Below are 26,536 nucleotides of genomic sequence, written 5' to 3' on the forward strand. Positions count from 1 at the left end.
GAAAGAATATCTTGTTACAAACTTTTTTTAATTAATAGCATCTAGTTCACTTTGAACAGTTCAACTGAGAAGCAGTTGTTCATTAAAGAAACAAAATTTGTAAACTTTCTCAAAATTATCTCCGAATAGAAAAAAATGTACATCTCTTTATCTCTTTATCTCTTTCTTGTAGATGCAAATCGTACTCGATGAAGGTACTCGATCGAATTTAAATGAGACTGATTAAACCTAATAATTAGTTGATATATACGATTCACAGAGTGAAAATGCTACAACTAGCTGTTATTGTGATTCTACAATCATTTATTAGTACGAGGTATGTAATTTCTTTGTCGAAAGAGAGTATAATCTCAAATTCACCTGATAGACAGGTTTTTCAATTTATTTAACCAAACTCGTGTATTCTAGTTGTCATGGCAACAAAATTTTTCAAAAAATCACGTTAGTATATTGATAGCAATTTATCTGATCCAAACTCTGATCTTTGTTATTTTCAATAAGCCTGCCCAATTATTGGTTTCACAATCCTACATTTCATTGCCTATTGTTGAAATGCTCAAATATTTTTTGTTATTTTCGTTTCTAAGATACCCACACTGTGAAGTTTGTAGCAAATCGATTCTCTTTATTACCTCACAGACTAAAGTCAAAAGGGGTGAGGTCAGGAGTCCTAGGAGGCCACTGAGAAGGGCTATGCGCCTCCATCAATCCATCATCAAACAATGCCAATAGAAGCTGAGATTAACAGATATTAGCTCTTCATTTTTTGGCTCTTTCGAAAAGCTACCATGAAAGTCCAATTATCTGACACCAAACATCAATCCTGGAACATATCACATCAACCAGTTACCTAAAAGCGAAGGCACAATTTAAAAAATATACAGAAGTACCTCATGCTATATCATATGTTATTTGTTCAGTTGTTTCAGAAAGGTTTTTTATCGACCTTTTTTGGGTAATTGTTACCTTCCACAATCTGAAAAAATATAAAAATTATAATGGAGAATTTAATACAAGTGTAGAAGGGCAAACTTTTTACTTTACCCCGATAAGTTACTGCGTAAAAATCGAAAATACTTTGATATTTACACAGTAACTTATCGGGGTAAACTAAAAAGTTTGCCCTTCTACACTTGTATAAAGTTCTCCATTATAATTTTTTTATATTTTTCCAGATTGTGGAAGGTAACAATTACCCAAAAAAGGTCGATAAAAAAACTGATTTTTTCCTCCACAAAAAATGACTTTCGTTGAATATTATGTTCTCGTTAACTTTTTGGAGTATTTATATATGAAACCCAGGGATTTATTGACAAGTATGTCCTTGGGGGAACGGACGAATATGGAAACTTGATTGTTGGCGATGAATATTTTATGTCCTGTTTTTTAAGAATTTGACCAATTTTGTAAGTAACACCTTTAATGTGAAGAAGGAAAACTTTGTGGTGAATATTGTTGTCTATTGGATCTCTAGAACTGGATGGAGAAGTTTGTTGGCGACGGGTGGATTTGTCAATTTGATGATATGGGAATCCATTTTGACGATGAGCTGATTTGAGCCGGTTCTTGTGGATGTTGTAGGGGTCTCTGAGATTGATAGATCTGTGGATGAGAAAATTCAAGACGGAATTGGCTTGTGCTGAATGATGATGGGAGTTTGCGTTAAGGTATCATTATGCGTATGACCGTGTTAGGACTCACACAAGCTCGCACGAGTTTCTCATCTTCTGAGAGTTGTTCGTATGGGAGCGACAGCTGATTAACAGAAAAACAGATTTCGAACAGATGATGGTTTCCTGTAAACAGTGTGACTGAATGCATTATTGGATTTTGTGATGAGGACATCTAGAAATGGAGGGGAATTATTGGTTTCGAAGTCTATTGTAAACTTTATATTTGGGTGGAAGTCGTTGAGGTGATCAAGGAAATTATGAAGAGTTTTGGAGTCGTGGGGCCGAACCCTCTTGCTGGTTCAGATATGTAGATGCCGTTTTCGTCATATGGCCCCACGGCTTCCATTGGAAAGATTCGTCACAACTAACCTTCTGAGTGTCTCAAGCAAACAAAATAATTCCAACTGGTCATACGCTCTACCTGAAGTTGATTCAGTAGAATGTCCACTGCACCTCCTGCAGACGAAGTCCGAAAACAACTCTACGAACACATTATAGGAAGTTTTTTTTTTTTGATATCTTGGGAGCTGTCTGACTTGTCCATTCAGTCCAAGTCTCCAGGAAACACTGCAGCCTCTTGGGCTCATTGCGTTTATTCTCCCATCTTCTCATGACACCCATTCCATCAGTCTCGTTCCTCGTACTAATTTGTACAGATTCCGTGTTGGATGTTCGTCATATTCTTCTGGACGTAATTTCGTACGTCCATATATTGCCTGCCTAATGTGATTCAGTGCCTCACATTCGCATAAAATGTGTAGAGCTGTTTCTGTTTCTTCGTTACATAATCTGCAGCTGGGGTCTCCGTTGTACAGCCCCATTTTATTCGGGTGTCCTCTAAGCGGACAATGACCGGTATGTTGTTCTGTGTTTGTTGTCATGTACTTTTGTCCAGTACTCTGTGTGCTTCTTATTGGTCTATATACCAATCTGGTTCCTCACCAATGATTTTGGTACCCCCAGAGTTGGTTCAGGACCTATATATGAAGTTGATGATCCGCGTCTAGCGCATTCATCAGCTTTATCATTACCTGTGATTCCTGAATGCCCTGGCACCCAGTACAAAGTTGATTTGTTCCTGTTTGCAAGTTCATTCAGTTCTTCATGGCATTCCCAGACCAGTTTTGATGTTACCTTCTGGTTTGTCAGAGCCCCTAGTGCGCTCATTTCTTTGAAGTCTCAATTTAATAAGCCTTGCACACTGCAAGATAGCATACACTTCCGCCTGAAAGACGGATGTGTATAGTCCTAGCAGATAGCTGTAGTTTAAATTTCTATCCGCTCGGTATATTCCAGCTCCCGTTCCATGTTTGGTCTTCGATCCATCTGAATACCAGGTGTTTTTTCCAAACATGTTTTCGTGATAACTAATGGTCTTTCACTCTCCACGGCTTATGATTTTGGCCGTGAAGTTTGTGTTGAAGGTGTACTTCGGTGTCACGTGGTCCGTGCACATATTCAATATGTGCTCTTCCACTTGTTCCGAAATTTCTGTTCGGTCCGATCTTTCATAGTTTGGTGAGTTTTCCAGTCTGAATTGGCCCATCCTGGCCTCCCCTATTATCACACGGTGTAAAGGAGGTAGATTCAGAAGTGTCTCCAATGCAGCTGTTGAGGTAGTTCTCATTGCTCCCGTCATTCCCAAACATGCAAGTCTTTGCACCTTGCCTCTTTTGTTGATGGCGGTCGCCTGCTTCATCTTTGGTCACCAGACCAGAGATGGGTATGTTATCATGGGTTTAACCACCATCGTGTATAGCCAATATACCATGTCTGGTTTCAGCCCCCATCTTTTTCCATAGGTGCGTCTGGCGAGCATCAGTGCTACCTCCGCTTTCCTCTTTATTCTGTCCAAGTGTTGGTTCCAGGTCAGTTTGGAATCTAGGATTACTCCCAAATATTCAACCTCTCCCGACACTTGTATTTCTTCACTTCGAAGTTTTAGAGGTCCGAGACCTTCCGATTCAGTCCTCTTGGTGGATGCTACTATGGTCTATTTGGATGGGCTTATGTTGAGCCCTTCTTCTTCGGTCCATCTTGTTATAATATTTAGGGCCTGCTGCATGCATCCCTTCACTACATTATTGTATTTACCCTGGACTGGACCCCGGACGTTTTCGTCATATGGCCCCACGGTTTCCATTTGGAAGATTCATCACAAGTAACCGTCTGAGTGTCTCGAACAAACAAAATATTTCCAACTGGTCATAAGCTCTACCTGCAGTTGACTCTGTAGAATGTCCGCTGCGCCTCCTGCAGACAAAGCCCAGAGAAACAACTCTACGAACACATTATAGGAAGTTACTTTCGACGAATCTTCCGAATGGAAGACAGGTGCCTGATGGTTTCACTTCAGCTTTCTGCGCAGCATTAGCTGGGTTGGTTGTAGCTTTTCTGCGGGGTATCAGCCACACATACCTACAAATACCTCGACTGAAGACAAAATGTAAAGAATCAATAAGACTACTTGGTGAAAATAACTGTGTAAACGCAAGCGAGATATAATTGGAACCACCAAAATCAACTTGGGTGTCATACCAATGTAACATGCAGAAGAGGATGGAGGTGATGAAATCTTCTGAAACACGCCTCTCTTGAAAGTGATTCACTCTGTTTAGACTCTAGCCTGACCAGATGTGACAGTGAGGCAAGTCCGCCAGAGTGGTATCGGTTGTTCAAGACATATTACTATTTTGTCGGGTACCGCGAGAAATCTGAGCATATGCGAAATGATATCATGCGATATTGAATCAAATGCCTTTTGATTATCGGTTCAGGCCATAGGTAGGTTACGCTTATGCTGTATCAATTTCTGCCTTACATACCTATAGATAAGCAGGTTCACTCTGCATAGAGAGACCCCTCTCCTCGACTCTCCCTACTCGTATATCCGTTTTGCATCTGAGAATTCAGATTCGAGACAAGAGAGGGCAACATTTTTCCAAGGACTCCAATAATCAGAACAACCATCTCTTAAGAGTGGTCTGGATTGTGTCTGAGGAGTTCAAAGAGAACAATTTCTATTTTTCATATCACTAGTATTACTGCTATCATTATTAGGATTACAATTGTAATTGATTCACTTTTTTTCTCAGTCATTCGTCATCCTACCTCAACAACTCCTTCCCTAGCGATTTCATGTTTGGAGCTGGCACATCTGCCTATCAGATTGAAGGAGCCTGGAATAAAGATGGAAGGGGCGAGACTATTTGGGACAACTTTGTTCACGGAAATGCGTCTAATATTGTTGGAAACGCCACTGGCGATATCAGCTGCAACTCATATTACAAGTACAAGGAAGATATTCGACTTGCTTATCTAACGGGACTCAATGCATATCACTTTTCGATAGCTTGGACAAGGTGGGCAATTTTTTTTGAATAATTAATTTATTATGTAAATGGCGTGATGGAAATGCGTGTAATCATTTCTGTAATATAATATAAAATAATGACGTGCATTGTGAAATAATATGCTGCATAATATGCTATGTAATATTATATGTAATATGCACTGTAATATGCAGGTGTTCTGTCGTTAAAATATAGGAGGAAACGGTTACTTATCGACTATGATTTCCAAATAATAAAACAACCAGAGCAACATGAATCTTTTTCGGAGTTGCACTACAACTTCTCTTAACTACCTTGGTAAGTGTTCTTGCCTGAAAAAAATTAAACAAATAATAGAGTGTTTGTGAAATCACACTTAGGAAAATCACCACTTGCTTCAGAACAGTGGGTCATAACGCGCTTGAGAATTATATACAAATATGCAAATTGTGCATAGTACCAGCATATAATATAATATAATATAATATAATATAATATAATATAATATAATATAATATAATATAATATAATATAATATAATATAATATAATATAATATAATATAATATAATATAATATAATATAATATAATATAATATAATATAATATAATATAATATAATATAATATAATATAATATAATTATGATCTACTATATAAAAATGGATGTTTGTTGGTTGGTTGGTTTCATACAGACGGTTTTTAGGCTATCAATTCTTCTGTAACTCGCCACTAGATGACGCTGTAGAACAATTTTTTGGGAGCACTGTTCTATGAGGCTGCGCACGCCTAAGTTCATTGATTCTGTTGCAAAAATTCAGCTAGGCATAGTCACGACAAAACATTCATCCGATCGCGAAAGAATAGCACCTAAAGGCTGACTTTCGACAAAAGAGGTCAGATGCCAATCTTGCCAAAGTGCCCATCAGTGAGTTGAAGACCGCTCGGAGAGCGGGAGTGGATATATAATAATATAGTATAATATAATATAATATAACATAATATAATATAATATAATATAATATAATATAATATAATATAATATAATATAATATAATATAATATAATATAATATAATATAATATAATATAATATAATATAATATAATATAATATAATATAATATAATATAATATAATATAATATAATATAATATAATATAATATAATATAATATAATATAATATAATATAATATAATATAATATAATATAATATAATATAATATAATATAATATAATATAATATAATATAATATAATATAATATAATATAATATAATATAATATAATATAATATAATATAATGTAATATAAAGTAAAGCTCAGGCATCAGTCAATCTAATAATATCACTGATGATCTTCAAACATAGCTCAACCTCTGACAGAAGCACCAAACTCTTACGAAGGTTTGAAATTGATGAACACTTCAATCTAGCAGACCACTATTATAATATTGATGCAGTCATTGTTCACTGTGGTTTTGACGTTGAATCTGGTCATCATTACGCCTTGTTCAAAGACGAAACTGACTGGTTTAAATTTGACGATAGTCATGTCACTAACTGTTCTGGCGATGTTTTGAATTCATTGGAGCCTCTAGAGACACCCTACATTTTGTTCTATGAGAGACAGGACATTGGCAAATCAAAATCTTCAGATAATGTGGTGCTGCAGGTTTTTCCGGGTTTGCCTGCAGCTGAAAAAGCAAATGCGCCACTGGAGTCAATGAAGGCGCCCCGGAGCGCCAATTGATTTTTGTAGTTGTTTTACATGGGTTGTACACCACTTCGACTTAGAATGATTAGCATTCTCATATTTTAACCAAATTACAGAATTGAATCGAACACTCAACCTCCGATCTTCGAACATTGATGAAAATCGTATGAAAATTCATCTTCAGTTTTGAGTTACAGAGGATCGCAAACTTTTTGCTCAGACTAATTTTGAAGGGGGTCGATGAACCCCCTGCTTCTATATTTGTTCCATCTTCAACCAAAACTCGTCAAAAAATGTTAAAATAAATTTTACTCAGTGGATCCAATGGGTACCGTTTGAACCTATATAAAGTTTCTTTGGAGGTCCAGTACATGAACTATGGAAGATTTTATCTGAACTAGAACTCTATGTTTGTTTTACAGAATCCTCCCAAAAGGTTCCAACAAGCTTGTTAGTGTAAAAGGAGTAAATTACTACCAAGAGTTGTTGAAAGAGGTGAAGAGCTATAATCTGACTCCGATTGTTACACTGTACCACTGGGACCTTCCTCAATTTCTACAAACACAAGGAGGCTGGACCAACAAGAAAACAGTTGATTACTTCGTGAACTACACCAGGGTGGTATTTGATACTTTCAAAACGGTCAAATATTGGATTACTATTAACGACCCCAGGCAAATATGTAGAGGTGGCTATGGTACAGGAACGCTAGCACCAGGTACCAAAGACAGTGGAGTATCAGACTATAAATGTGCTTATTACGTACTCAAAGCTCATGCAGCTGTTTACCATCTCTACAAAACTGAATTCAGCAACTTGAACGGTATGTACAATACAGGGTCAATCTACCAAATTGAAGAGGGAGATTAGTTTTTTGGGACATTCAAATGAAATTTAGTTGTTTCGAAAGGGTGTTTTCTCACAGGTTGTTTTTTGAAATAAAAAAACTCTGTTTATTCTCTAAGTATAGATTTTTAAAGTTATTCAACGATAAAAATAGATTCCCTGAGAGAAATCAAATACTTGGGCGTCTACATAGATAGAAACTTAAGGTGGGACTTTCATATAAAATATACAATGAAAAAACTGCAAACAATGCTTCACAACTTCCGTTCCTTGAAAAATGACTCACCCCACAAAGAACTTAATCAATTATATAGTTCCCTAGTAGAGAGCCATTTGAAATATGGTATAACAGCATGGGGATCAGCTCTGCGTGTACACCTCAATTCGGTAGAGGTATTACAAAGGGGATTCATGAAGTTGATCATGTCTAGAAGTTCACGTTTCTCGTCAGATCTCCTGTATAAAGAGTGTGAAGTTATGGATATGAGACAATTATATTACTATTGTACAAACGTAAAGTATCATTTCAGCAAAAATAAAGCATCATCACGAAACCACGACTATAACACATGATATCGCGACCAACTAACCTATCCTACTGATAAAAAGTCTATTTCATAAAGAGCATATTCTTTCATGGCAACTAAATTATATAACACCGTACCTCACAAAATAAAAAATTCTTATTCGAAACCAATATTCAAAAAACAAAACTGTATTATAAGTAGCATAATCTTATCCATATCACCTAAGATTTTATCTATTTGTGCATTAATATTTTATTCTTATAGAACGTGTAATATTTGTTTAAGATTTTATCTATTTTTCTTACGTTTTGTTTGTCTAGTATCTAATCGGCCTATTTTACCTCAAGCTGAAATATAATTTGCGTAACTGTAACACCAAATTCACAAAATTCAATAGAATGTCTTGTAGTTTCTACTCCATGAAGGTCATACTTACTTTCATGCAAATATTTATGTACTTACATATTCTTCATAACTTCTTGCGAAACAAGATCTCTGCTCTTATCGCCAAACCACTTTGTTCACATATTTTGTTTCAATTGTACTCTAATCTGCATACGTTGTGAATAAAGTTATTAGTATTATTATTATTTTCACCGTAGTGTGCGCTGGTCAGGCCTTATCCCCGAAGCTCCGATACATAAGGGAGGGCGCGCCAGCATTATCAACCAATGACCACTCCCCACACCGTGAAGTAAGTGATCATTGGGTCCGAGAATCATGTGCCCTGACTATTATTCAATTTATTTCTTTATGTAATCGAAAAGTATCAATCCTAAAAAACTAATCTTCCTCAAAAATATTTTTATTTGCGATTAGAACGTTATTCAAAAACAGTGCTAATTTCAGTTCATTAGCACTATTTTGTTGAAGAAAGTGTTTCATCCCAAAACTTCGAAGTTTGGAGTAGGATAACAGGATGACTTGAATAATGTTGATTCAATTCTACGATTTCTGCCTCAACTCTAAAAGTGATTTGCGTTATCAGATATACTGAGTGTTTGTCCGTTTTAGGTTTAGTATCCTTGGCCCTTGAGAGTCCTTGGTCAGAACCAGCTACCAAGGACAAGAATGATGTGAATGCCACAGAGAGGAGTATGATGTTCGATGTAAGTAATCCATAAATAATCAAAGCCGTTGGATTTGAATTTGAAACTCATCTAAAAGAGTGTTTTCTTGAAATCGATTTAGCGCACACTATTGAGTACAGTATTTGCTCAAGATCTGCTACACAGAGAACTTATAATCAAAGTAGTCCATGCTCGATAAGTGAAATTTTGAACCACTGGTGAGATATTGATCTATCGAAAACACTTCTTTCTCACCGGAATGAAAATGCTGTCTCTCGTCGCCCGTTTCACTCAACAAGCACCCTTGTAGGTAATAATAGAGGTACTTGGCTCAATTGAGTACCTGAATTTTGTTTACTAGTTACAATGCTGGTATGCTAATTTCAAAACCGGTTAGTAAACTAAATCGATTTGATCATTCGAAAGGTTGCACCCGCAATGTTTATGCTTGTGAATTTCCAGGGACTCAAAATGATTGAGTTTGCAACCCTTCCTTGCATAGTGCAAAATTTTCGTATTGTTTAGATTCGGGAACTTGTGTTGCATGTTCAGCACCTTTCATGTTCAGCATACCGTTTTTGGAAATTTCGACGACATGTGGTCGAAAATTTTGCACTATGCAAGGAAGGGATGCAAACTCAATTATTTTGAGTCCTTGGATAAGCATAAAGATTGCGGGTGCAACCTGTTAAATGATCAAATCGATTCAGTTTCCTCACCGGTTTCCAAATTAGCATATCCGCATTGTAACTAGTATGAATAAAATTCAGTTACTCAATCAAGCCAAGTACTTCTATTATTAAAAAACTCATCAACAGAGTTCATTCCATGATTTTCACTATGAGAGTTTTAAAAAACCGCGACATACATTGGCGACATATAACTGAGAGTTACTTGTAAATAACAACCTTATATACTATAACCTAGTACCTGTTTGTCTACCTAAGTAATAAATCTACCTGTTAAAATATACCTGAAAAAGTCAGGTATCAATACATTTTTCGAAAGTCTACCTGTAAATAAACCTAACTATTATTACTTGCGTATAAACGGATTCAATAATGGCGAATTATTCAATTCAGTTCGATCGTTCATCGAACTGAATTGAATTTTGAATTTGAATTTGTTGATTTCCATACTCTCCAACAGGTTAAGTTTCAAACCTTTCTTCTGGAAATGGAGAGGTTTGTATTGGTTGAACTCATGTAACTCTGAGATTATGTAACTAGCATATATGGAATTTATTTTTCCGTTCTGAAAACTATATTTGTGTTCCTTTATGCGGGTTTTGAACGTTCTTCCAGTTTGACCTATATAAAACATCGGACATGACCCACACGATAATTTATACACTCCTGATTTTTCTGGAACTGAACTTTTATCTTTGTTATTTTTAATCTGCATGCCCAGGTTGTTGTTGGTTTTGAAAGCAGTATTTACACCTTTGCTGTGCAGAAAATCTGAAATATTTGTAGTGGGTTGGCCTAAGTAGCTTAAGGTTCTATAACTTTTATCCTCTTCTCTTCGAATTGGAAAAACTTCTTTCAAAGCTTGACTGTAAAACTTCTTTGATAATAAAGAATGTATCAGACCACTATCATAATCATTGTTTACGGCTATTTGCTATTATACCCTGACAAGGGTACATTTATCAGTCTGTGGAGCATACTGTTTGAAGCTGCTACCTTATGCTGATATGGGTGAGTGGACGAGTTATGAATGATAACATCTGTATGTGGCGGCTTACGATAAATTGAAAAATCATGTTTGTTGTTAACTTTTGCTATTGTCAAATCCAGAAAATGTATAGATTCGTCCTGTTCCATCTCCACTGTGAATGTGATAGATGGGTGAAGAGAATTTATGAACTAGGTACAAAAAGTTTGTCAACTGTCTGTTCGTTTCCGTGAAACATACCAGAATATCATCCACATATCTATACCAATACAGAAAACTTCTTTGTTCAATAGATTCTCCACCAAAGTAATCGTTTCATTCGGAGGGATACTGCAAAACAGATTCTTCACATCGAATGAAATCAATTTGGCATTATCCGGGAGTGTAATATCTTGAATTTCATTGATCAAATGGTATGAATTCTTCAAACTGAATTTTGATTTGAAATTGGTGTGGTTTTGAATAATTGCATTGAGTTTTTCGGATATTTTGACTGAAGGAGCTGTGACGAAAGAAACTACCGGTCTTATCGTGTAGTCATCTTTGTATAATTCAACCAACGAATACAATTTCGGTGGTTGTGGGTTCATGACTAACGATCGGAATTTTTCCTTTTCATCCATGACACAATGAATGTTTTTAAAAGTTTCCTTGACTTCTTTCTGATATAAATGGGTGGAGTCGTTTCTGACACTATCGTATATGCCAACATTTAGAAAGTCTAAAGTCTTCTTCTTTGTTCATGGCTATGATTTTATCAGCTCGCGGTAGATTTATTACTTAGGTAGACAAACAGGTACTAGGTTATATAAATAAGGTTATAATTTAGAAGTAACTCACAGTTATGCTTGAAGAAGCTATTGTATAGCGAAACACGTGTCGCGGTTTTTGTAAAACCCTTATAGTGAAAATCATAGAATAAACTCTATTGATTAGTTTTTTAAATATGGATTTTCATCAAGTATCGTCCAGTTCTGTTTAAAATCTGTTTTTCCGTTAATCAGCTGCCGCCCCCATACGAAAGACAACTCTCAGAAGTTGAGAAACTTGTGCGAGCTAAGGACTAACGAGGTCTTACCTTTTAACGTGTGATTCCTAACACGGTTGCAGTTCTATTCAATTACTTCTATTATTACCTACAGGGGTGCTACATAAGGGCTAATGAAATCAACCATTGTTAGTTCAATGTATAAGTTTGGAAATAGGACGAAACTGCTGTAACGTCAGTTACAAATGAAGTGGTAAAAAACATAGACAGTTCAAATTCTCTTTCGTTCATTATGATTTCCTACCACGTAGTAACGGCTACATCCACCAATTTATTAAAACCTTTTATCGCTGTTACTCTGTTTGGCTGCCTAACCTTAAAATTTTTATCATTTTATCGGTTCGAAGAAAATAATCAAACTAAATATTTTCAGTAATATTATCAATAACTCTTTACTTTTCCAGTTCGGACTCTACGCGAATCCTATTTTCATTGGTGATTGGCCGACAGTAGTTAAAGAGAGAGTTCAATATCGAAGCAAAAATAAGAAGGAGAGAACTCGTCTTCCTGCTTTCACCGATGAGGAAATAAAAGAAATAAAGGGCACGGCAGATTTTATGGCAGTCAAATTCTTCACAACAAGGTTGATTTCGGACGATAAAGAAGCACCTTACAATGAAACGTCTTTCGAGAATGATTTAAGGGTTCAAGAAACACTGGATCCCAATTGGACAATAAACACCTTCGGTAAAACCGTGAGTAATCTTTCATAATTCACGTTGGAGCCACTCGTTTATTTGAGTGGGCAACATGCATATCTTCAGCACAAAATTGATACGAAATCAATGTTAACTTCAGTAGTTGCAAGAGTAACAATGAAAATTCTGTATCCAAATCCGGAAATTCCATTAATGGATTTTAACAGATTCCAACCTCGAACTTAACAAAAATTTTGGGAAAGTTTTTGAATTTCTACTACTCTATCTTGAAACCAAATAGTTTCTTTCTCAAAAATTAATCACTCCTGAAAATTCAACCCTTTCAATCACAAGAAAATATTTCAGTTTGGGTTATAAGTAATAAAGAAAACAATGAATTGAACTGAAAAAGATAAACTGGTAATGGTATTGAAGGGTTGAAAATGCAGTCATAATATTTATTCGAACCATTCATTCAGGCAAAATTAGTGAGCTTCGCAAACGATACTGCAATATTTTGCAAAGGAAAAAACTGGCAAGCGGCGATTGGAACCACTGAAAGTGACCTACCAAAAACAGTTAAATGGTTGTAATTAAAAACGCTAACAATAAATTTCAGTAACCCAGAATACATACCGTTCTCTGTAGGACAATTTTCGAAACACCCTCCTTTGCCCAAATGTATGTAGGTACCTGAAACGTATTTTGAATAGTAATCGAGTGAACATGATTTATTATCCTTTCCTGGAATCTCACCTACTAGTACATTATTGTATTTTGTTTTGGACCAGAGCATACACTTTCTGCATAAACGACCCGGAAATATTGAAAAGTTCTGGTTATAAAATTCATTCATAAAAATTACTCTTCAACAGATGAGCTATATAAACTAGCAGAAGTTATGTATCCACGTCAGAAATATTTCATAACAATAGAACTTGATATAATAAAATAAGTAAAACAATAATTTTATGTTATACAATTTCATTGAAAAAAAAATCACATAACTATGATGTTGATCATCTGATGAATACCGGTAATTGCTGAGGCGAGTGGTGTGATGACTGCTACCTATTACTTATATACTAACTAACTAACTAACTTATAAACTAACTTATATTTTTACCACATTTCCAATGTACTTATTTCATCGACAAGAATTCTATCAACCATGGAGCAAAATATTAGTAATAAGGCATGCATTCAACAGAAGAATTTAGTTGAAATGAAATATGAGAAAAATCAAACAATTTTTTTAGATAGTACCCGGAAGTATGCGCTCATTTCTGAAATGGATCAAAGATACTTACAAAAATCCCTCCATTATTATAACCGCAAACGGAATCCCTGATAACGGAACCTTTCGATATGATGAAGAGAGAGTACACTACTTGGGGGTAAGTAAGGCAACAAAATATCGTAGAAAGATTTTTTTAAATCCACGTTTGTTTTAAACCTCACTTTCATCGGTTTATTTTGCATCACAACACTCACTTTTCCCAAAAATAATGTTTGCTTGAAATGACCACATTTTATATCATTTTATGTTGCAAGTAAATATGCCAAAAGAAAATTCAATGAAGATAAAAGAAATAAACAAGAGCTGAAATGAAATGACTGTTACAGACAAAAACTATGAAAATGAGGTTGAAACTCCGTTATTTGACTATCTCCACTAAGCATTTGAAAAATATTATTTTGTGTTGAGTAACGAAAATTGTTTTGTAAAAATATGTAACGTTGAAACAATCACATTCATTCACACTGTATTCAAGAAAATCCTCATCGTGGTGATATTCGAAAAATATTCCCAAATGATCGAGAAAAGGAGTAGAAAATGTTTATTATTAGTCAGTGGGCTATGCTTGATGACGGGCAGTAAACAAATCTAAAGAAATGAACTTTAAATGTTCAAGCTCGTCTCGGATATACCTACACAATAGCTTGAATAGACTGACGCCTATCAGTAAACAACTACTTCACTGGCTAATACCACGAACGGCGTTGGATTATATTCGACAGGCGTCAGTGCAGGAATCTTCACACAAAATTTCCTGCATATGCAATTGGCGATACAACTGAAAGAGTCGACCTTCAATTTTGGAACGGGCACACTTGCAGACCGTTTTTGGGCTCCTTAGCTTCTCGTCAGTGCAAGATAGTGACCATCATCGACCTAAAGTCAATGATATTCCATTTTCGATTAGGGGGCCCGAAACCGGTCTACAAGTGTGCTCGTTCCTAAATTGAAGGTTAACTCTTTCAGTTGTATTGCCAATTGCATATGCAGAAAATTTTCTTTAGAATAGAAAATGTTTAAGTGAAAAAAAAAATCTGTCAAATTACCGCAATATCGATTAGATGGCACAAATTAACCAATAAGATTAAAATTGAATATAGGTGTAATGTACACAGTTATACAGGCTGATTCACGGTGGATGGCACATTAGACGTTTCTGGTGAACCAGACAACGGATCACTTTGAAAATTTGATGGAGGGCATATTCGAACATTCTCTAGCCAACTAAAATATTTTCGACAATGCGGTGTTGCCGCTTCTATTAGAAAGCAGTAGCAACTTTGATTTTTCAAATGGAACACTCTGTATATAATATTATTTTTGGAATCTCCAACAATTGCCCGACAACTTTTCTTGATATTTCCCTATACCTATCTGTTACCGTTTTCGAAATAAAAATTAATTTCAATTTTTTTCTTCGAAAATCATGACTTCTAAAAATGCCGATATCTTTTAGTTAAGAAGTACTATGATATCGAAATTTGGTTTGGAATTAGGTGATACTTGGACACTTCCCACACGTCAGCCTAATCTCCGTTACTTCAATACAGGGTGGTAAAAAAATACAGTTTTTTCGTTTGCTTGAAAAAGTTGCTGAAATTTGATTATTTCAAATGGAACACCCTGTATATTATTGAAAATTCGGAAAGCTGCTGAAATTTGCTTTCTTTCTATGTATATCATACCTATACCTAACTAGTCAAGTTTCGGACTTATGAACATTTATTTGTGAAAACGTCACTTCAGAATGGTATTTCCATTCGGTATTTGGTAAGCAGGCCATGATTACTATTTGACAGTAGCGTTGTGACATTCTCCTAATAATATCGACATTTTCGTCACTTCAGAAGTTGCAAATACCTTCAAAACGATGGAACAAAACTATTCAAACGAAGTTCTTATGAATTTGTTTATTATTTTTGGACAGTGTGACAAAATTATCAGCAGAACATGTAGAAAGTTCAATGAAATGTATCCGAATCTACCGCCAATGAACCTCAAGAAATTTATACGAATTCAGAACAATTTCAATATGTTTGGATAAACTTTAAAAAGCACCAAGAAACTTGAAATTGGAAATATTGATATGAATAATTATAAAAAAGTAAAACAATCATGTGGAATATTTCAAAATATGTTCGAATCGCTGGCCGTTCACTTCCAAGCACTTTAAAATGCGGGTGTTGACTGCTTTCGTGGTGGCAGATCTGATTTCATTGGGATCCAAATCTTCAAATGTTTGGGCAATCCTTTCTAACAATTCATCTCTCGAACGCACGGGTATTTTGTAAACTTTTTCTTTAAACATTCCTCACAAATAAAAATCTAATGGATTAAGATCGGGTGATCTCGCTGGCCAATTCCATGGTCCCAAGCGCCTCATCCACCGATCGTCAAATAGTCTATCCAGTTCTGCGCTCACTTCTCTTGTGCAATGTGCAGGAGCTCCGTCTAGTTGGTACCAACAGTTTCGATAATCTTCGAGTGGCAGATTATCCACGAAACTGTCCACAGTATTCTCCAAAATATTCAGGTAGCTTCTGGATGTTAATGACTCCTCGTATATCACGTACCTCAATTTGTTGTCCATCAACATGCAGAAGACATTAAAACTAAATTTTTCTTGAAATCCGGCTTCTTTTGTGACGTGAGGATTTTCACTGGACCAATAATGACGATTTTTTCTATTGAAAATCCCTTCTCTCGAAAATTTCGATTCATCAGTCCAAATAATTTTATTCAAAAAAAGTGGATCTTCTTGAATGCGTGTCAACAACATTTCACAAAATTCTACTCTCTGTTGAGGATCTTGAGGCTTCATTGCTTGAATTTTGGTGAATGTATAATCATGCATTTTATGTCTTCGCAAGATTCTTTGAACCGATGAATATTTTATACCCAAATCTTCTTCAGCACTTCTTATCGATGACTCGGGAAATGCGTGAAAATATGCTAAGACATTAATCTGGTTGTCTTCGAAAGTTACGGGTCGAGGCAAGTTTCTTGGTGCTTTTAAAGTTGATCCAAATGCATTGAAATTGTTCTGAATTCGTATAAATTTCTTGAGGTTCATTGGCGGTAGATTCGGATACATTTCATTGAACTTTCTACATGTTCTGCTGATAATTTTGTCACACTGTCCAAAAATAATAAACAAATTCATAAGAACTTCGTTTGAATAGTTTTGTTCCATCGTTTTGAAGGTATTTGCAACTTCTGAAGTGACGAAAATGTCGATATTATTAGGAGAATGTCACAACGCTACTGTCAAATAGTAATCATGGCCTGCTTACCAAATACCAAATGGAAATACCATTCTGAAGGGACATTTTCACAAATAAATGTTCATAAGTCCGAAACTTGACTAGTTAGGTATAGGTATGATATACATAGAAAGAAAGCAAATTTCAGCAGCTTTCCGAATTTTCAATAATATACAGGGTGTTCTATTTAAAATAATCAAATTTCAGCAACTTTTTCAAGCAAACGAAAAAACTGTATTTTTTTACCACCCTGTATTGAAGTAACGGAGATTAGGCTGACGTGTGGGAAGTGTCCAAGTATCACCTAACTCCAAACCAAATTTCGATATCATAGTACTTCTTAACTAAAAGATATCGGCATTTTTAGAAGTCATGATTTTCGAAGAAAAAAATTGAAATTAATTTTTATTTCGAAAACGGTAACAGATAGGTATAGAGAAATATCAAGGAAAGTTGTCGGGCAATTGTTGGAGATTCCAAAAATAATATTATATACAGAGTGTTCCATTTGAAAAATCAAAGTTGCTACTGCTTTCTAATAGAAGCGGCAACACCGCATTGTCGAAAATATTTTAGTTGGCTAGAGAATGTCCGAATATGCCCTCCATTAAATTTTCAAAGTGATCCGTTGTCTGGTTCACCAGAAACGTCTAATGTGCCATCCACCGTGAATCAGCCTGTATAATTACTTCCATTATCTTAAAGATCGTTCAACCAAAGAAGGTTGTTGTGAAATACCCATTCAGAAGAAATAAAAACAACAATGACAGAATCAGGACAAAAAAGTTCCGATGGGTTTGAAAAACCAATTAGTATACAATTCAAAAAAGAAAAAAAAAACAATTTGTGAAGAAATCAAGATATTGCGACCTGAAATGAAATAATTTGTATTCAATGTTTGGTAATTTCATTCACATTGTTGTTCTGTATCTGTAGAGTAGGGAGGAGGGTGAGTGTAGGCCCACAGCACTTAGGCCACATGTGACCCATTGTACATCCTCCCGAGGAGTTGTTCTCCTAGGTCATAGTCCCTCCTGTCCTTTCCAGGAAGGTGAGCAAGTCACTAGGAGACATCTCCTTTATATCGGCAGGTGTAGGCCAAGACTCGCCGGACACACACTCTCTTATTGACGATTACTCCAGGCACTCGCATAGGACATCCCTGACAGTTTCATCTTCCTGTTCACACATCCTACATAGAGGATGCACTAGCCCCATATTATGGAGGTGTTTCCTTGCTTCATGAAATATATTATTTATAAGCTAGAAGGAGTTTACCCTGAACAAGGCATCGACAACAGAATACTACTGAATAAATTTAATCTATTATCCCTTCAAAACCGAAGAACCTACTACTCTATAATTTTCATTTATAAACTAGTGAATAATCTGATTGACTGTCTCGAACTACTCTCCCACTTTAACTTTCATGTTCCATGAATCAATTCTAGAAATGAACTGACTTTTTATCTATCAAATTCTAGAACAAACATAGTACTCAAGTCACCAGTTGTTGCAATGAGCAAACTTTACAATCAATTCCGTGAAAATCTCGACATTTATTATGAACCTATTGGTCAAATTAAGAACCACGTTAAGAAACTTTTACACTCTAGTCAAATTACATGAGCCCAAATTGAAAGTTATTCTACCATGTGAGCTTATTACTACTACTGTATTACTGCTGAATTATGTTTTTTTTTTGTAATACACCTGAACTATGTTTTTACTTGTTAGCTCTATATCTGACTTATGTTTTTTTTCAATTACTCTCCTAGTTTGCTGCACACAAGTGTTCCACCTAATTTTTTGCTCAACTCTCCTAAATGTTTACTCTATTTTATTTTTTGTTTACTCGCTTCAGGTGTTTCTAGTTGATAAATTAGTATTGTATTCATGTATATGTGTATGTATGTATATATGTATGTGTATTGAATGTATATAGGCAGATATAAACTTCAACATGCTTGTTAATAATAATTCTTGTTATTGCGATTTATTCCTGTTTAGACATTGAACTTTTTTTTTATAACGACAATGAGTCACATTATCTGGTGCATAATTGTTCATATCTAATCCATCTAAAGAAAATTCGATGGCAACATTTAACTTGCCTCTAAATCTTTCTGTTTGAGAGAATATTTTAAAATGAATGACTAACTTATGGATCGATAGAGGCTTTGTGCATTTTCTTCTTTCCTTGCAACTTGAACACGTCAGTTTTTCATGTCCATCCAAAGTTTTCTCTCTTGTTGTTTCAACGTACCTATGTCAAAAGAAATATAACCCTTTCAATATTTTTCAATCTGTTCTTCAAATTCAAGAATACGACATATAACTAACTTACGCAGTAACTTTTCATAGTGAACATTTCAGTTTGCCTTTCATTACACAGAAGCAGATTTTCTATTTATTTATTTATCATATTGTGGAAGGTTATATACCCAAAAAACGGTAAGAGGAAATGAAATAAAATATACATTTTTCATAAAAGACGTGTTCTGGAAAACTCACAAGTCTGTTTTTGAGTTACAGTTCAAATGTCAAATTTTTTTAACATATTTTTTAGAAGAATGAAAATGAAATTTTGATTGTTCCTTCTAGCAACGTTCTTTTAAAAAAATGTGAGTTAGTGAGTTATATCGAAACTACTGAGTGTCCTTCAGCTACTAACAATGACAATTCCACTGTCTGGAAACAGAATCACTCTATGAATCACATAATCAATGCATATATGTTTTTTCCATTAGGATTATCTCAATGCCGTACTGGAAGCCATTGATAAGGATAAAGTTCGAGTACACGGATATATGTATTGGAGTCTCTTGGACAGCTTCGAATGGAATCAGGGCTATAGGTAAGTTGATATATATACCGATTATGCTTTGCATAACCTGTACTTGTGGAAGTATATTAATTGGTTTCACAAAAATTTTTGTGGAAACAAATGTATCTACATGAGCAAACTGATAAACTGAGAGCATCGTACCAAAGTTCATATCGAGGCAATGAGAATTGTATTTTTGAAGTGATAAATAGTTTATTCAGTTCGATCTTCCATTGTATGATATGATATGAGTGGGAAACATCTGTATACCAAAAATCCACTCACACAGGATATTATTTGAACCACAAATCCAACCACCATCAATCGACAAAAAGAGGAATCATCAAGACTCTATTAGACCGTGCTTTTGGGCTCTGTAATACGAAGGAAGGTCTCGAAAAGGAACTAGGTATCATCAAAAATGATTTTCAACGGAATGGCTACTCCAAAGCGATGGCGGAACAGACTTCAGCTAGAAGACAGCAAGAGTCTCACAAGGAAGAGAAGCCATCACAACCAGTACTTGCACTTCCCTACATCAGAGGATTGTCGGAAAGGATAAGAAGAATTGGATCCAAGTATAACATCAGAACCTGCCTCAGATCCGAAAACACTATCCGTAGCAGCCTCACGAAAACCAGGCCACCGAACGCGGACTGCGATTCCAAGAAGCCGCATTTATGTTTTTCAACAAAGCTTTCAGCAAAGTTAGCGTAGAGATACGCAACATACGGAAACCCATAATCGAGTGGAAAACGACCAATTCCCGCCAAACGGTCAGCTCCCGCTAAACCGGTGAGCAGAGAGAGGAAACAGGGGATTCAGTTTTATTTCTATTTAATCGTTCAATTTCTAATTGTTGCTTTCATTTCATTTTATAGTAAATTTCAGTTCAGATTTCTTTTGTTTAATAAATTTGTTTTTTAACCCTCCCTAGCATCAAACCAAAGTTTATTTTGCCACAGAATTTTTGAACCAATTGAATTACTACGTTTTATATTGATATTTTAGATTCAATTATGAATGTTAGAATTATATTGTATATTTTTTCATTGAGTGTAGCTAAAAGGACTGTTATCTTGGTTGGAAACGAAGAAATACTTCCGGTAGAGTTCGATGTTGGGACATGTGAATAGGAATGAGCATAATGGGTACACATCAATGCCTATTCTTGCCAGATGTGCAGGGAACTTACCATGATTCATTTTCATTCGTGTGATGGTAGTGGCATAAAATCTTGAAAAGTTGAAGTTGTCTATGTGGGGGATACTTTTGGGGATGGTGGGGTGAATATAATTGTTATTTTCAGTTATTCTTTTTAATTTCATTGATTCTTTCAGGGATTTCAAATAATTTTGTATATTATAAGATAATGGAAGTCCGAACTAATGAAACTTACCATGAAACATTCAACCATCGTTTAATAATAATAATAATAATATTGAATCATCTTTATTTTTATCTTGGTGGAGTTCAGCCTACGCTATTCTACTACTCAACCTAGATTATTTTATACATGTATGTGTAAATAGTGTTACAGTATCATAATTTGAAACTAGAACCTAATCAATGTTTCAACATCATTCAACAGAAGTACATGTAGGTGAATTTAAAAAAAATCATGATGAAGTAAGATGAATCGGATAATTCATTTGAGTTCAAAATAATTTATTTCAGCTTTATTCAGAATGTATATTCAGGCTAGTATCTTCGTTCTATTTCTAGAATTTTTTAACGACATTCTCTGCTATTTCTATGTTTCAACATCATTCAACAGAAGTACATGTAGGTGAATAAAAAAAATCATGATGAAGTAAGATGAATCGGATAATTCATTTGAGTTCAATGTAATTTATTTCAGCTTTATTTAGAATGTATATTCAGGCTAGTATCTTCGTTCTATTTCTACAATTTTTTAACGATATTCTCTGCTATTTTTCGACTTCTTTCTATTATTCCCAGTATACCAAATAGTTTTGTCGCCTGCAGAGGCCGTGCTATTTGGTTATTTGATACATTATCGATGTGAATACTAAATTGTTGACGAAACAAGCACAATCTCTTGCGGTACACACCATTCGGTTATTCTTTGGCACGCTTCTGTCGATGCTATAGTTAGCAGTAAGTGTCATCGCCTCTACTCATTCAGGCACTAAAAGATAACTAGCACTACTAATTATTTCGCAGTACTTCAGTGAAGAACAAAGGACGAATTTTGTTTGGCGATCGATGTCAAACCTTCAAGGAGCCAAGTTTACCTTTGATACTCGTGAACTGCGTCATTTGTTGATCTCATAGCCGGCGTGAGGGGTTATATCGTCAACTTCACTTTCTTCCTCATAATGTCAACAAGCTGACCATTCATAATTCAGCCCATTATATGAGATTGAATTGAATCTAGAGTGGACCTTCCAAATTTTTCAATACTCTACCGCATCAAAGACTATGGCTAGATCTAGAAAAATGCAAATTGTAGCCTTACTATTGCTCAAGTCTTTATATAAGCGATTTCTTAGGTCGACACTAGCCAGCTCTACAGATACGTTCTTTTTTCAATGCAAACTGTTTATTACATTTTTTTCTCTAGAACCTATTTATTGATCCGCAGTTTTCATCAAGTTTTTTACTACCTTTACTACTCCCAACTATATTTGTAAAGTACATACAAGTATATTTGTAATGTAGCAGTAAAGTACAAAAATAAATATATCCTTACATATTCGATTAGAAGTTGAGAAGGTATTCTTCAAGAGTCTCCGTGGGTCGGGCTACCTATCGGGCGCGCCCCCAGGTGGTGAATAGGGGAACGACCAGGGGACTGGAAGCTCTATCCGGGAATCCAATGTGGCCCTACGGACGGGGTCGCCGGACTCCTGGTCAGTGGCAGAAATGAGTAGAGTGAGGGGAACTAAAACCCCCGAAAGCATTTGCAAAACATGTCACCGTGGACCAGCCTACCCAAGTTAAGGTGTAAGGAATCGTGTCCACAGCTGAATGGCCGCAGGGTGATATGCGGTCACGAGCGATCCCCTTGGGGAACTGGGCGAAACCTCATTGTAATACAAAAAACTTTCAAAATGACAAGTTTGGGAAACATTGAAAATTATCTTGGAATACAAGTAAGACGAAATAGTGATGGACTTTATTATATTCATCAACAGAAATACATTTCAAAACTATTGAAAAATTTCAATATGGAATCTGCCAAACCAGCTAGCATTCCTTTGGATACAGGATACTACAAAAATAGATTTTCCACTGATGAAAAATTTCATAATGAAGATGTTTATAGAAGCGCAATAGGAGCACTATTGTATCTTTCTGTGAATACGAGGCCAGATATATGCATCGCTACGTCAATTCTTGGAAGAAATTTTAGTAATCCTCATAAATACGACTGGACAGAAGTAAAACGGATCATGAAATATCTTAAAGGAACTCTGAATAAAGAAATTAAGTTGGGAAATCTTTCAGAAGGAAATAATATTTTATACGGTTTTTGCGACGCTGACTGGGCTGGAGATAAAACTGACAGAAAGTCAAATAGTGGATATTTATTCAAATACCTAGGAGCGATGTTTGATTGGCGATGTAAAAAGCAAACTTGTGTGGCACTTTCATCTACCGAGGCAGAATTCATCTCCCTGTCAGAAGCTTGTCAACAGACCATATATTTGACAGGACTTTTTCAAGATTTTCAAATCGAGGTCCCAGAGACGATTATTTTTCGAAGACAATCAATCATGTCCTAAAATGATTGACAGTGGCAAAATGAGTGACAGGACAAAACATATAGAAACGAAATACAATTTTATCAAAGATCTGAAGCAGAAAAACAAAATTAATTTTCAGTATTGTCCGACCAGTTCGATGTTGGCTGATTTTCTGACAAAACCACTTGGGCCTGAAAAATTGTCAACATTAAGAAGTTTGATTGGATTGAAGACAGAAAATTCATTATTGTTGAGAAGGGGTGTTGGAGATCAACAACAAAAATGAATTTGAGCCACATTATATTTATATATTTTTGATTCAATGTTTCTATGGTTGTTTGTTGATATATATTGTCAAGTTCAGTTGTTATATTTTACCAGAAATAAAAATTATAAAAAGTCTCCATAAAGTTCTCATCATAAATATAAAGTATCTTCAAACACTAATATGCTCACAAAAACTGGATAACCGATGAAAAAACTGGTGGAGAGGAATAGATCCACTCTATACTGGAGGATGACAAATGTGAAGACACTGATCAATAATTCTATATATAGGCCCTAAACTATCCAATGGGGTACTAAAATATGAAAGTACTAGAAAAATTAATCTAGAAATAGATAGTAAAGAAACTTTATAAATGAGCTGTTTGAAATGAAATTCCTTCAACGAAGCGGATGCCTGCCCAGAAAAATTACAGGATTATTTACTACACACTTTCCATTCAAAGGACACCCGAATAAAATAAGGCTGTGTGGAGATCTCAACTGCGAGCACTGTAACAAAGGAATGAAGACAGTTAGTCATGTTTCGTGCGAATGTGAGGCACTAGATCATCAGATACAATTCATAGACAACCCAAAATGTGACTTATATAACTAACAAAGGACCTGCACGAACCACTACGAGGTACAATAATGTTGAAAAATTGTATCATGAAAGCATGCGACGTACGTGCAATAAGCACATGAGGCTTCAGTGTTTCATTGAGACTTGGCAGAAATTTTGTAAGTCAATAGCTCCCAAATAATATGAAATTATCTAACTTTATTTGACGACAAATTCATGTTTAACACGCTTTTATTAGCTTCACCTGTATTTATGTATGTATGTATGTTTGGTTGTAACTCTCAAGGTCAGAATTTGTATTTAACAGAATTATCGACATTATTGCTTGATCTATTCGTGGGCAGATGGCGCTGTACGGAACCTCCTTGATATAATTCCAACTCACTTTACATGTATTTCTTCATTTGAAAAAATTATTTTTTTATTAACATGCGCGCCTGTTGCCTCATTTGTAACCTTTCTTTGCGGGCCGGCTGCCTTGGGCTTGGTAGGTAATTTTCAGGCTCCCTCTTCGGAATCGGAAAATATCAATGGTCATTTTTCTGAACAATATACGGCTGATTGATCTCAAAGTTTAGATAAGATAAATATTGTTTGAAAAGACCAAAAAATACGTTTTTATAGCATACGAAACTAAAAAAAAATGAAAAATACAGTTTAAAAAACTAAAAAACACGCTTTTAAAGAACATCGACATAAAAAGTTTAAAATATTTTTTTTAATAAGCTTAAAACAATAACGAATGAATAATTTCAGTATCATTGAAAAAAAAAACGTGGGCGCTTTGTGCCATAATTTTTATATATCAAGCGTCCGTCGCTTTTTTTTCACAATAATATTAGTATTTTTCGTTTGTTATTGTTTTAAGCTTATTTTAAAAAAACAACTTTTCAGTTCGATGTTTTTTAAACGCGTGTTTTTTAGTTTTTTAAACTATATTTATTATTCTTGAACTCGTAATGTGTTCTTGACCTCAGTCGTGCATTCATTGTATTTCTAACTTTATCTCATAATGCGTAATCGACCAAAAAGATCAATAATTTTCGAAAGAACTATTCATAGATACAACCTGATATTTTATTCTCATTTTGTGATTGGATTGCTCTTCAACAATTTCCACAAGAAAATAAAGTAAATCATCTGATTTCAATTTCAGTCAACATTACGGTCTCTACCGCATCAACTTCGATAATCCCTACAGAGACAGAATTGCTAAGAGTTCCGTAGAGTATTACCGACAGGTGGCAACCACGAAAAAGATTCCTGATCCATCAATGGTAACAACATTACACATTACAACTTCAACTACCCCACAATCAACAAGTTCAACTACTGCAAAACCAACAACTGCAAGTTCCGTGGCCAGCATAGTATTTTCTGATATCCTACTATTGTCAACAATGATGGTGTTTTGGACGTTGGTCCAGGTTTAAAACTTAATTTTTGTTTATAAGTGGTCAGTCTGGTTTTCAGTTGGTTGAACAAATATGTGTAATTTGTTCTAGAAGACCTCATCATCTGAAATGAAATTTCAATAATAGAGACAATGAATTTTTGAGTTATAAAGCAAAAATACACAAGAAATTAGATATTTTTTGTTTTATTTTAAAAAACCTAGTGAATTTCCCAAGCTGAGTATATTTCAAATTGAAAGTAAGAATAATATTTCGAAAAGAACGGTTTTGACTTTCTTCTTCTTCATCTTCATACGAAAATATATGGCGATCTTCCAAAGAAAGGAAAGAAGCAAAAAATCCAAAAAGTCAACCCTATAACAAAGATGTGTGGATCATGCAAAAAAGTAACTTCCAGACATGAACTGGAAAATTGAATTACGCGAAAGAAACATGCTTTCGAAACTAATAGCCAACTATAGTGACACCCAATCCAGAAACAAACATGCCAGGTCAAATTCTAGATCATAAGCTCAATTAGAGTCCCCATATATATTCACTATGTGATAAACTACGAAATAACTGTTATGCACTGAGATTTATGTCGAATTACTGTGAAAGAGAGGTTCTCCTAAATTTATTTTATGCAACTATTTGCTGTCACTT

At 35.1% G+C, this 26,536-nt stretch overlaps 1 protein-coding gene across 1 annotated transcript; it reads left to right on the forward strand.

The window, feature by feature from the left end:
- Positions 1–156: 156 nt before the first annotated feature.
- LOC111514904 (myrosinase 1) lies at positions 157–26,065 on the forward strand. The gene is made up of 8 exons (XM_074173528.1): positions 157–316; positions 4,769–5,035; positions 7,140–7,540; positions 9,105–9,199; positions 12,290–12,580; positions 13,783–13,920; positions 19,837–19,943; positions 25,633–26,065. Exons 1-8 carry the CDS (start codon positions 267–269, stop codon positions 25,907–25,909), a joined length of 1,626 nt encoding a protein of 541 aa, XP_074029629.1. The 5' UTR covers positions 157–266; the 3' UTR covers positions 25,910–26,065.
- The last annotated feature ends 471 nt before the right edge of the window (positions 26,066–26,536 follow it).

The sequence above is a fragment of the Leptinotarsa decemlineata genome, unplaced genomic scaffold (assembly GCF_025532065.1).
Source record: "Leptinotarsa decemlineata unplaced genomic scaffold, Ldec_3_MD MMD2_tig00000251_RagTag_RagTag, whole genome shotgun sequence".
NCBI classification, from domain to species: domain Eukaryota; kingdom Metazoa; phylum Arthropoda; class Insecta; order Coleoptera; family Chrysomelidae; genus Leptinotarsa; species Leptinotarsa decemlineata.

What these genes read in the sequence shown, in the direction of transcription:
- LOC111514904 (XM_074173528.1), top strand. Translation starts at nt 267, where the DNA reads ATGCTACAACTAGCTGTTATTGTGATTCTACAATCATTTATTAGTACG. An exon ending in CAATCATTTATTAGTACGAG is followed by an intron (nt 317 to 4,768) that starts GTATGTAATTTC and finishes TTTTTTTCTCAG; the next exon opens with TCATTCGTCATCCTACCTCA. An exon ending in TGAATTCAGCAACTTGAACG is followed by an intron (nt 7,541 to 9,104) that starts GTATGTACAATA and finishes TGTCCGTTTTAG; the next exon opens with GTTTAGTATCCTTGGCCCTT.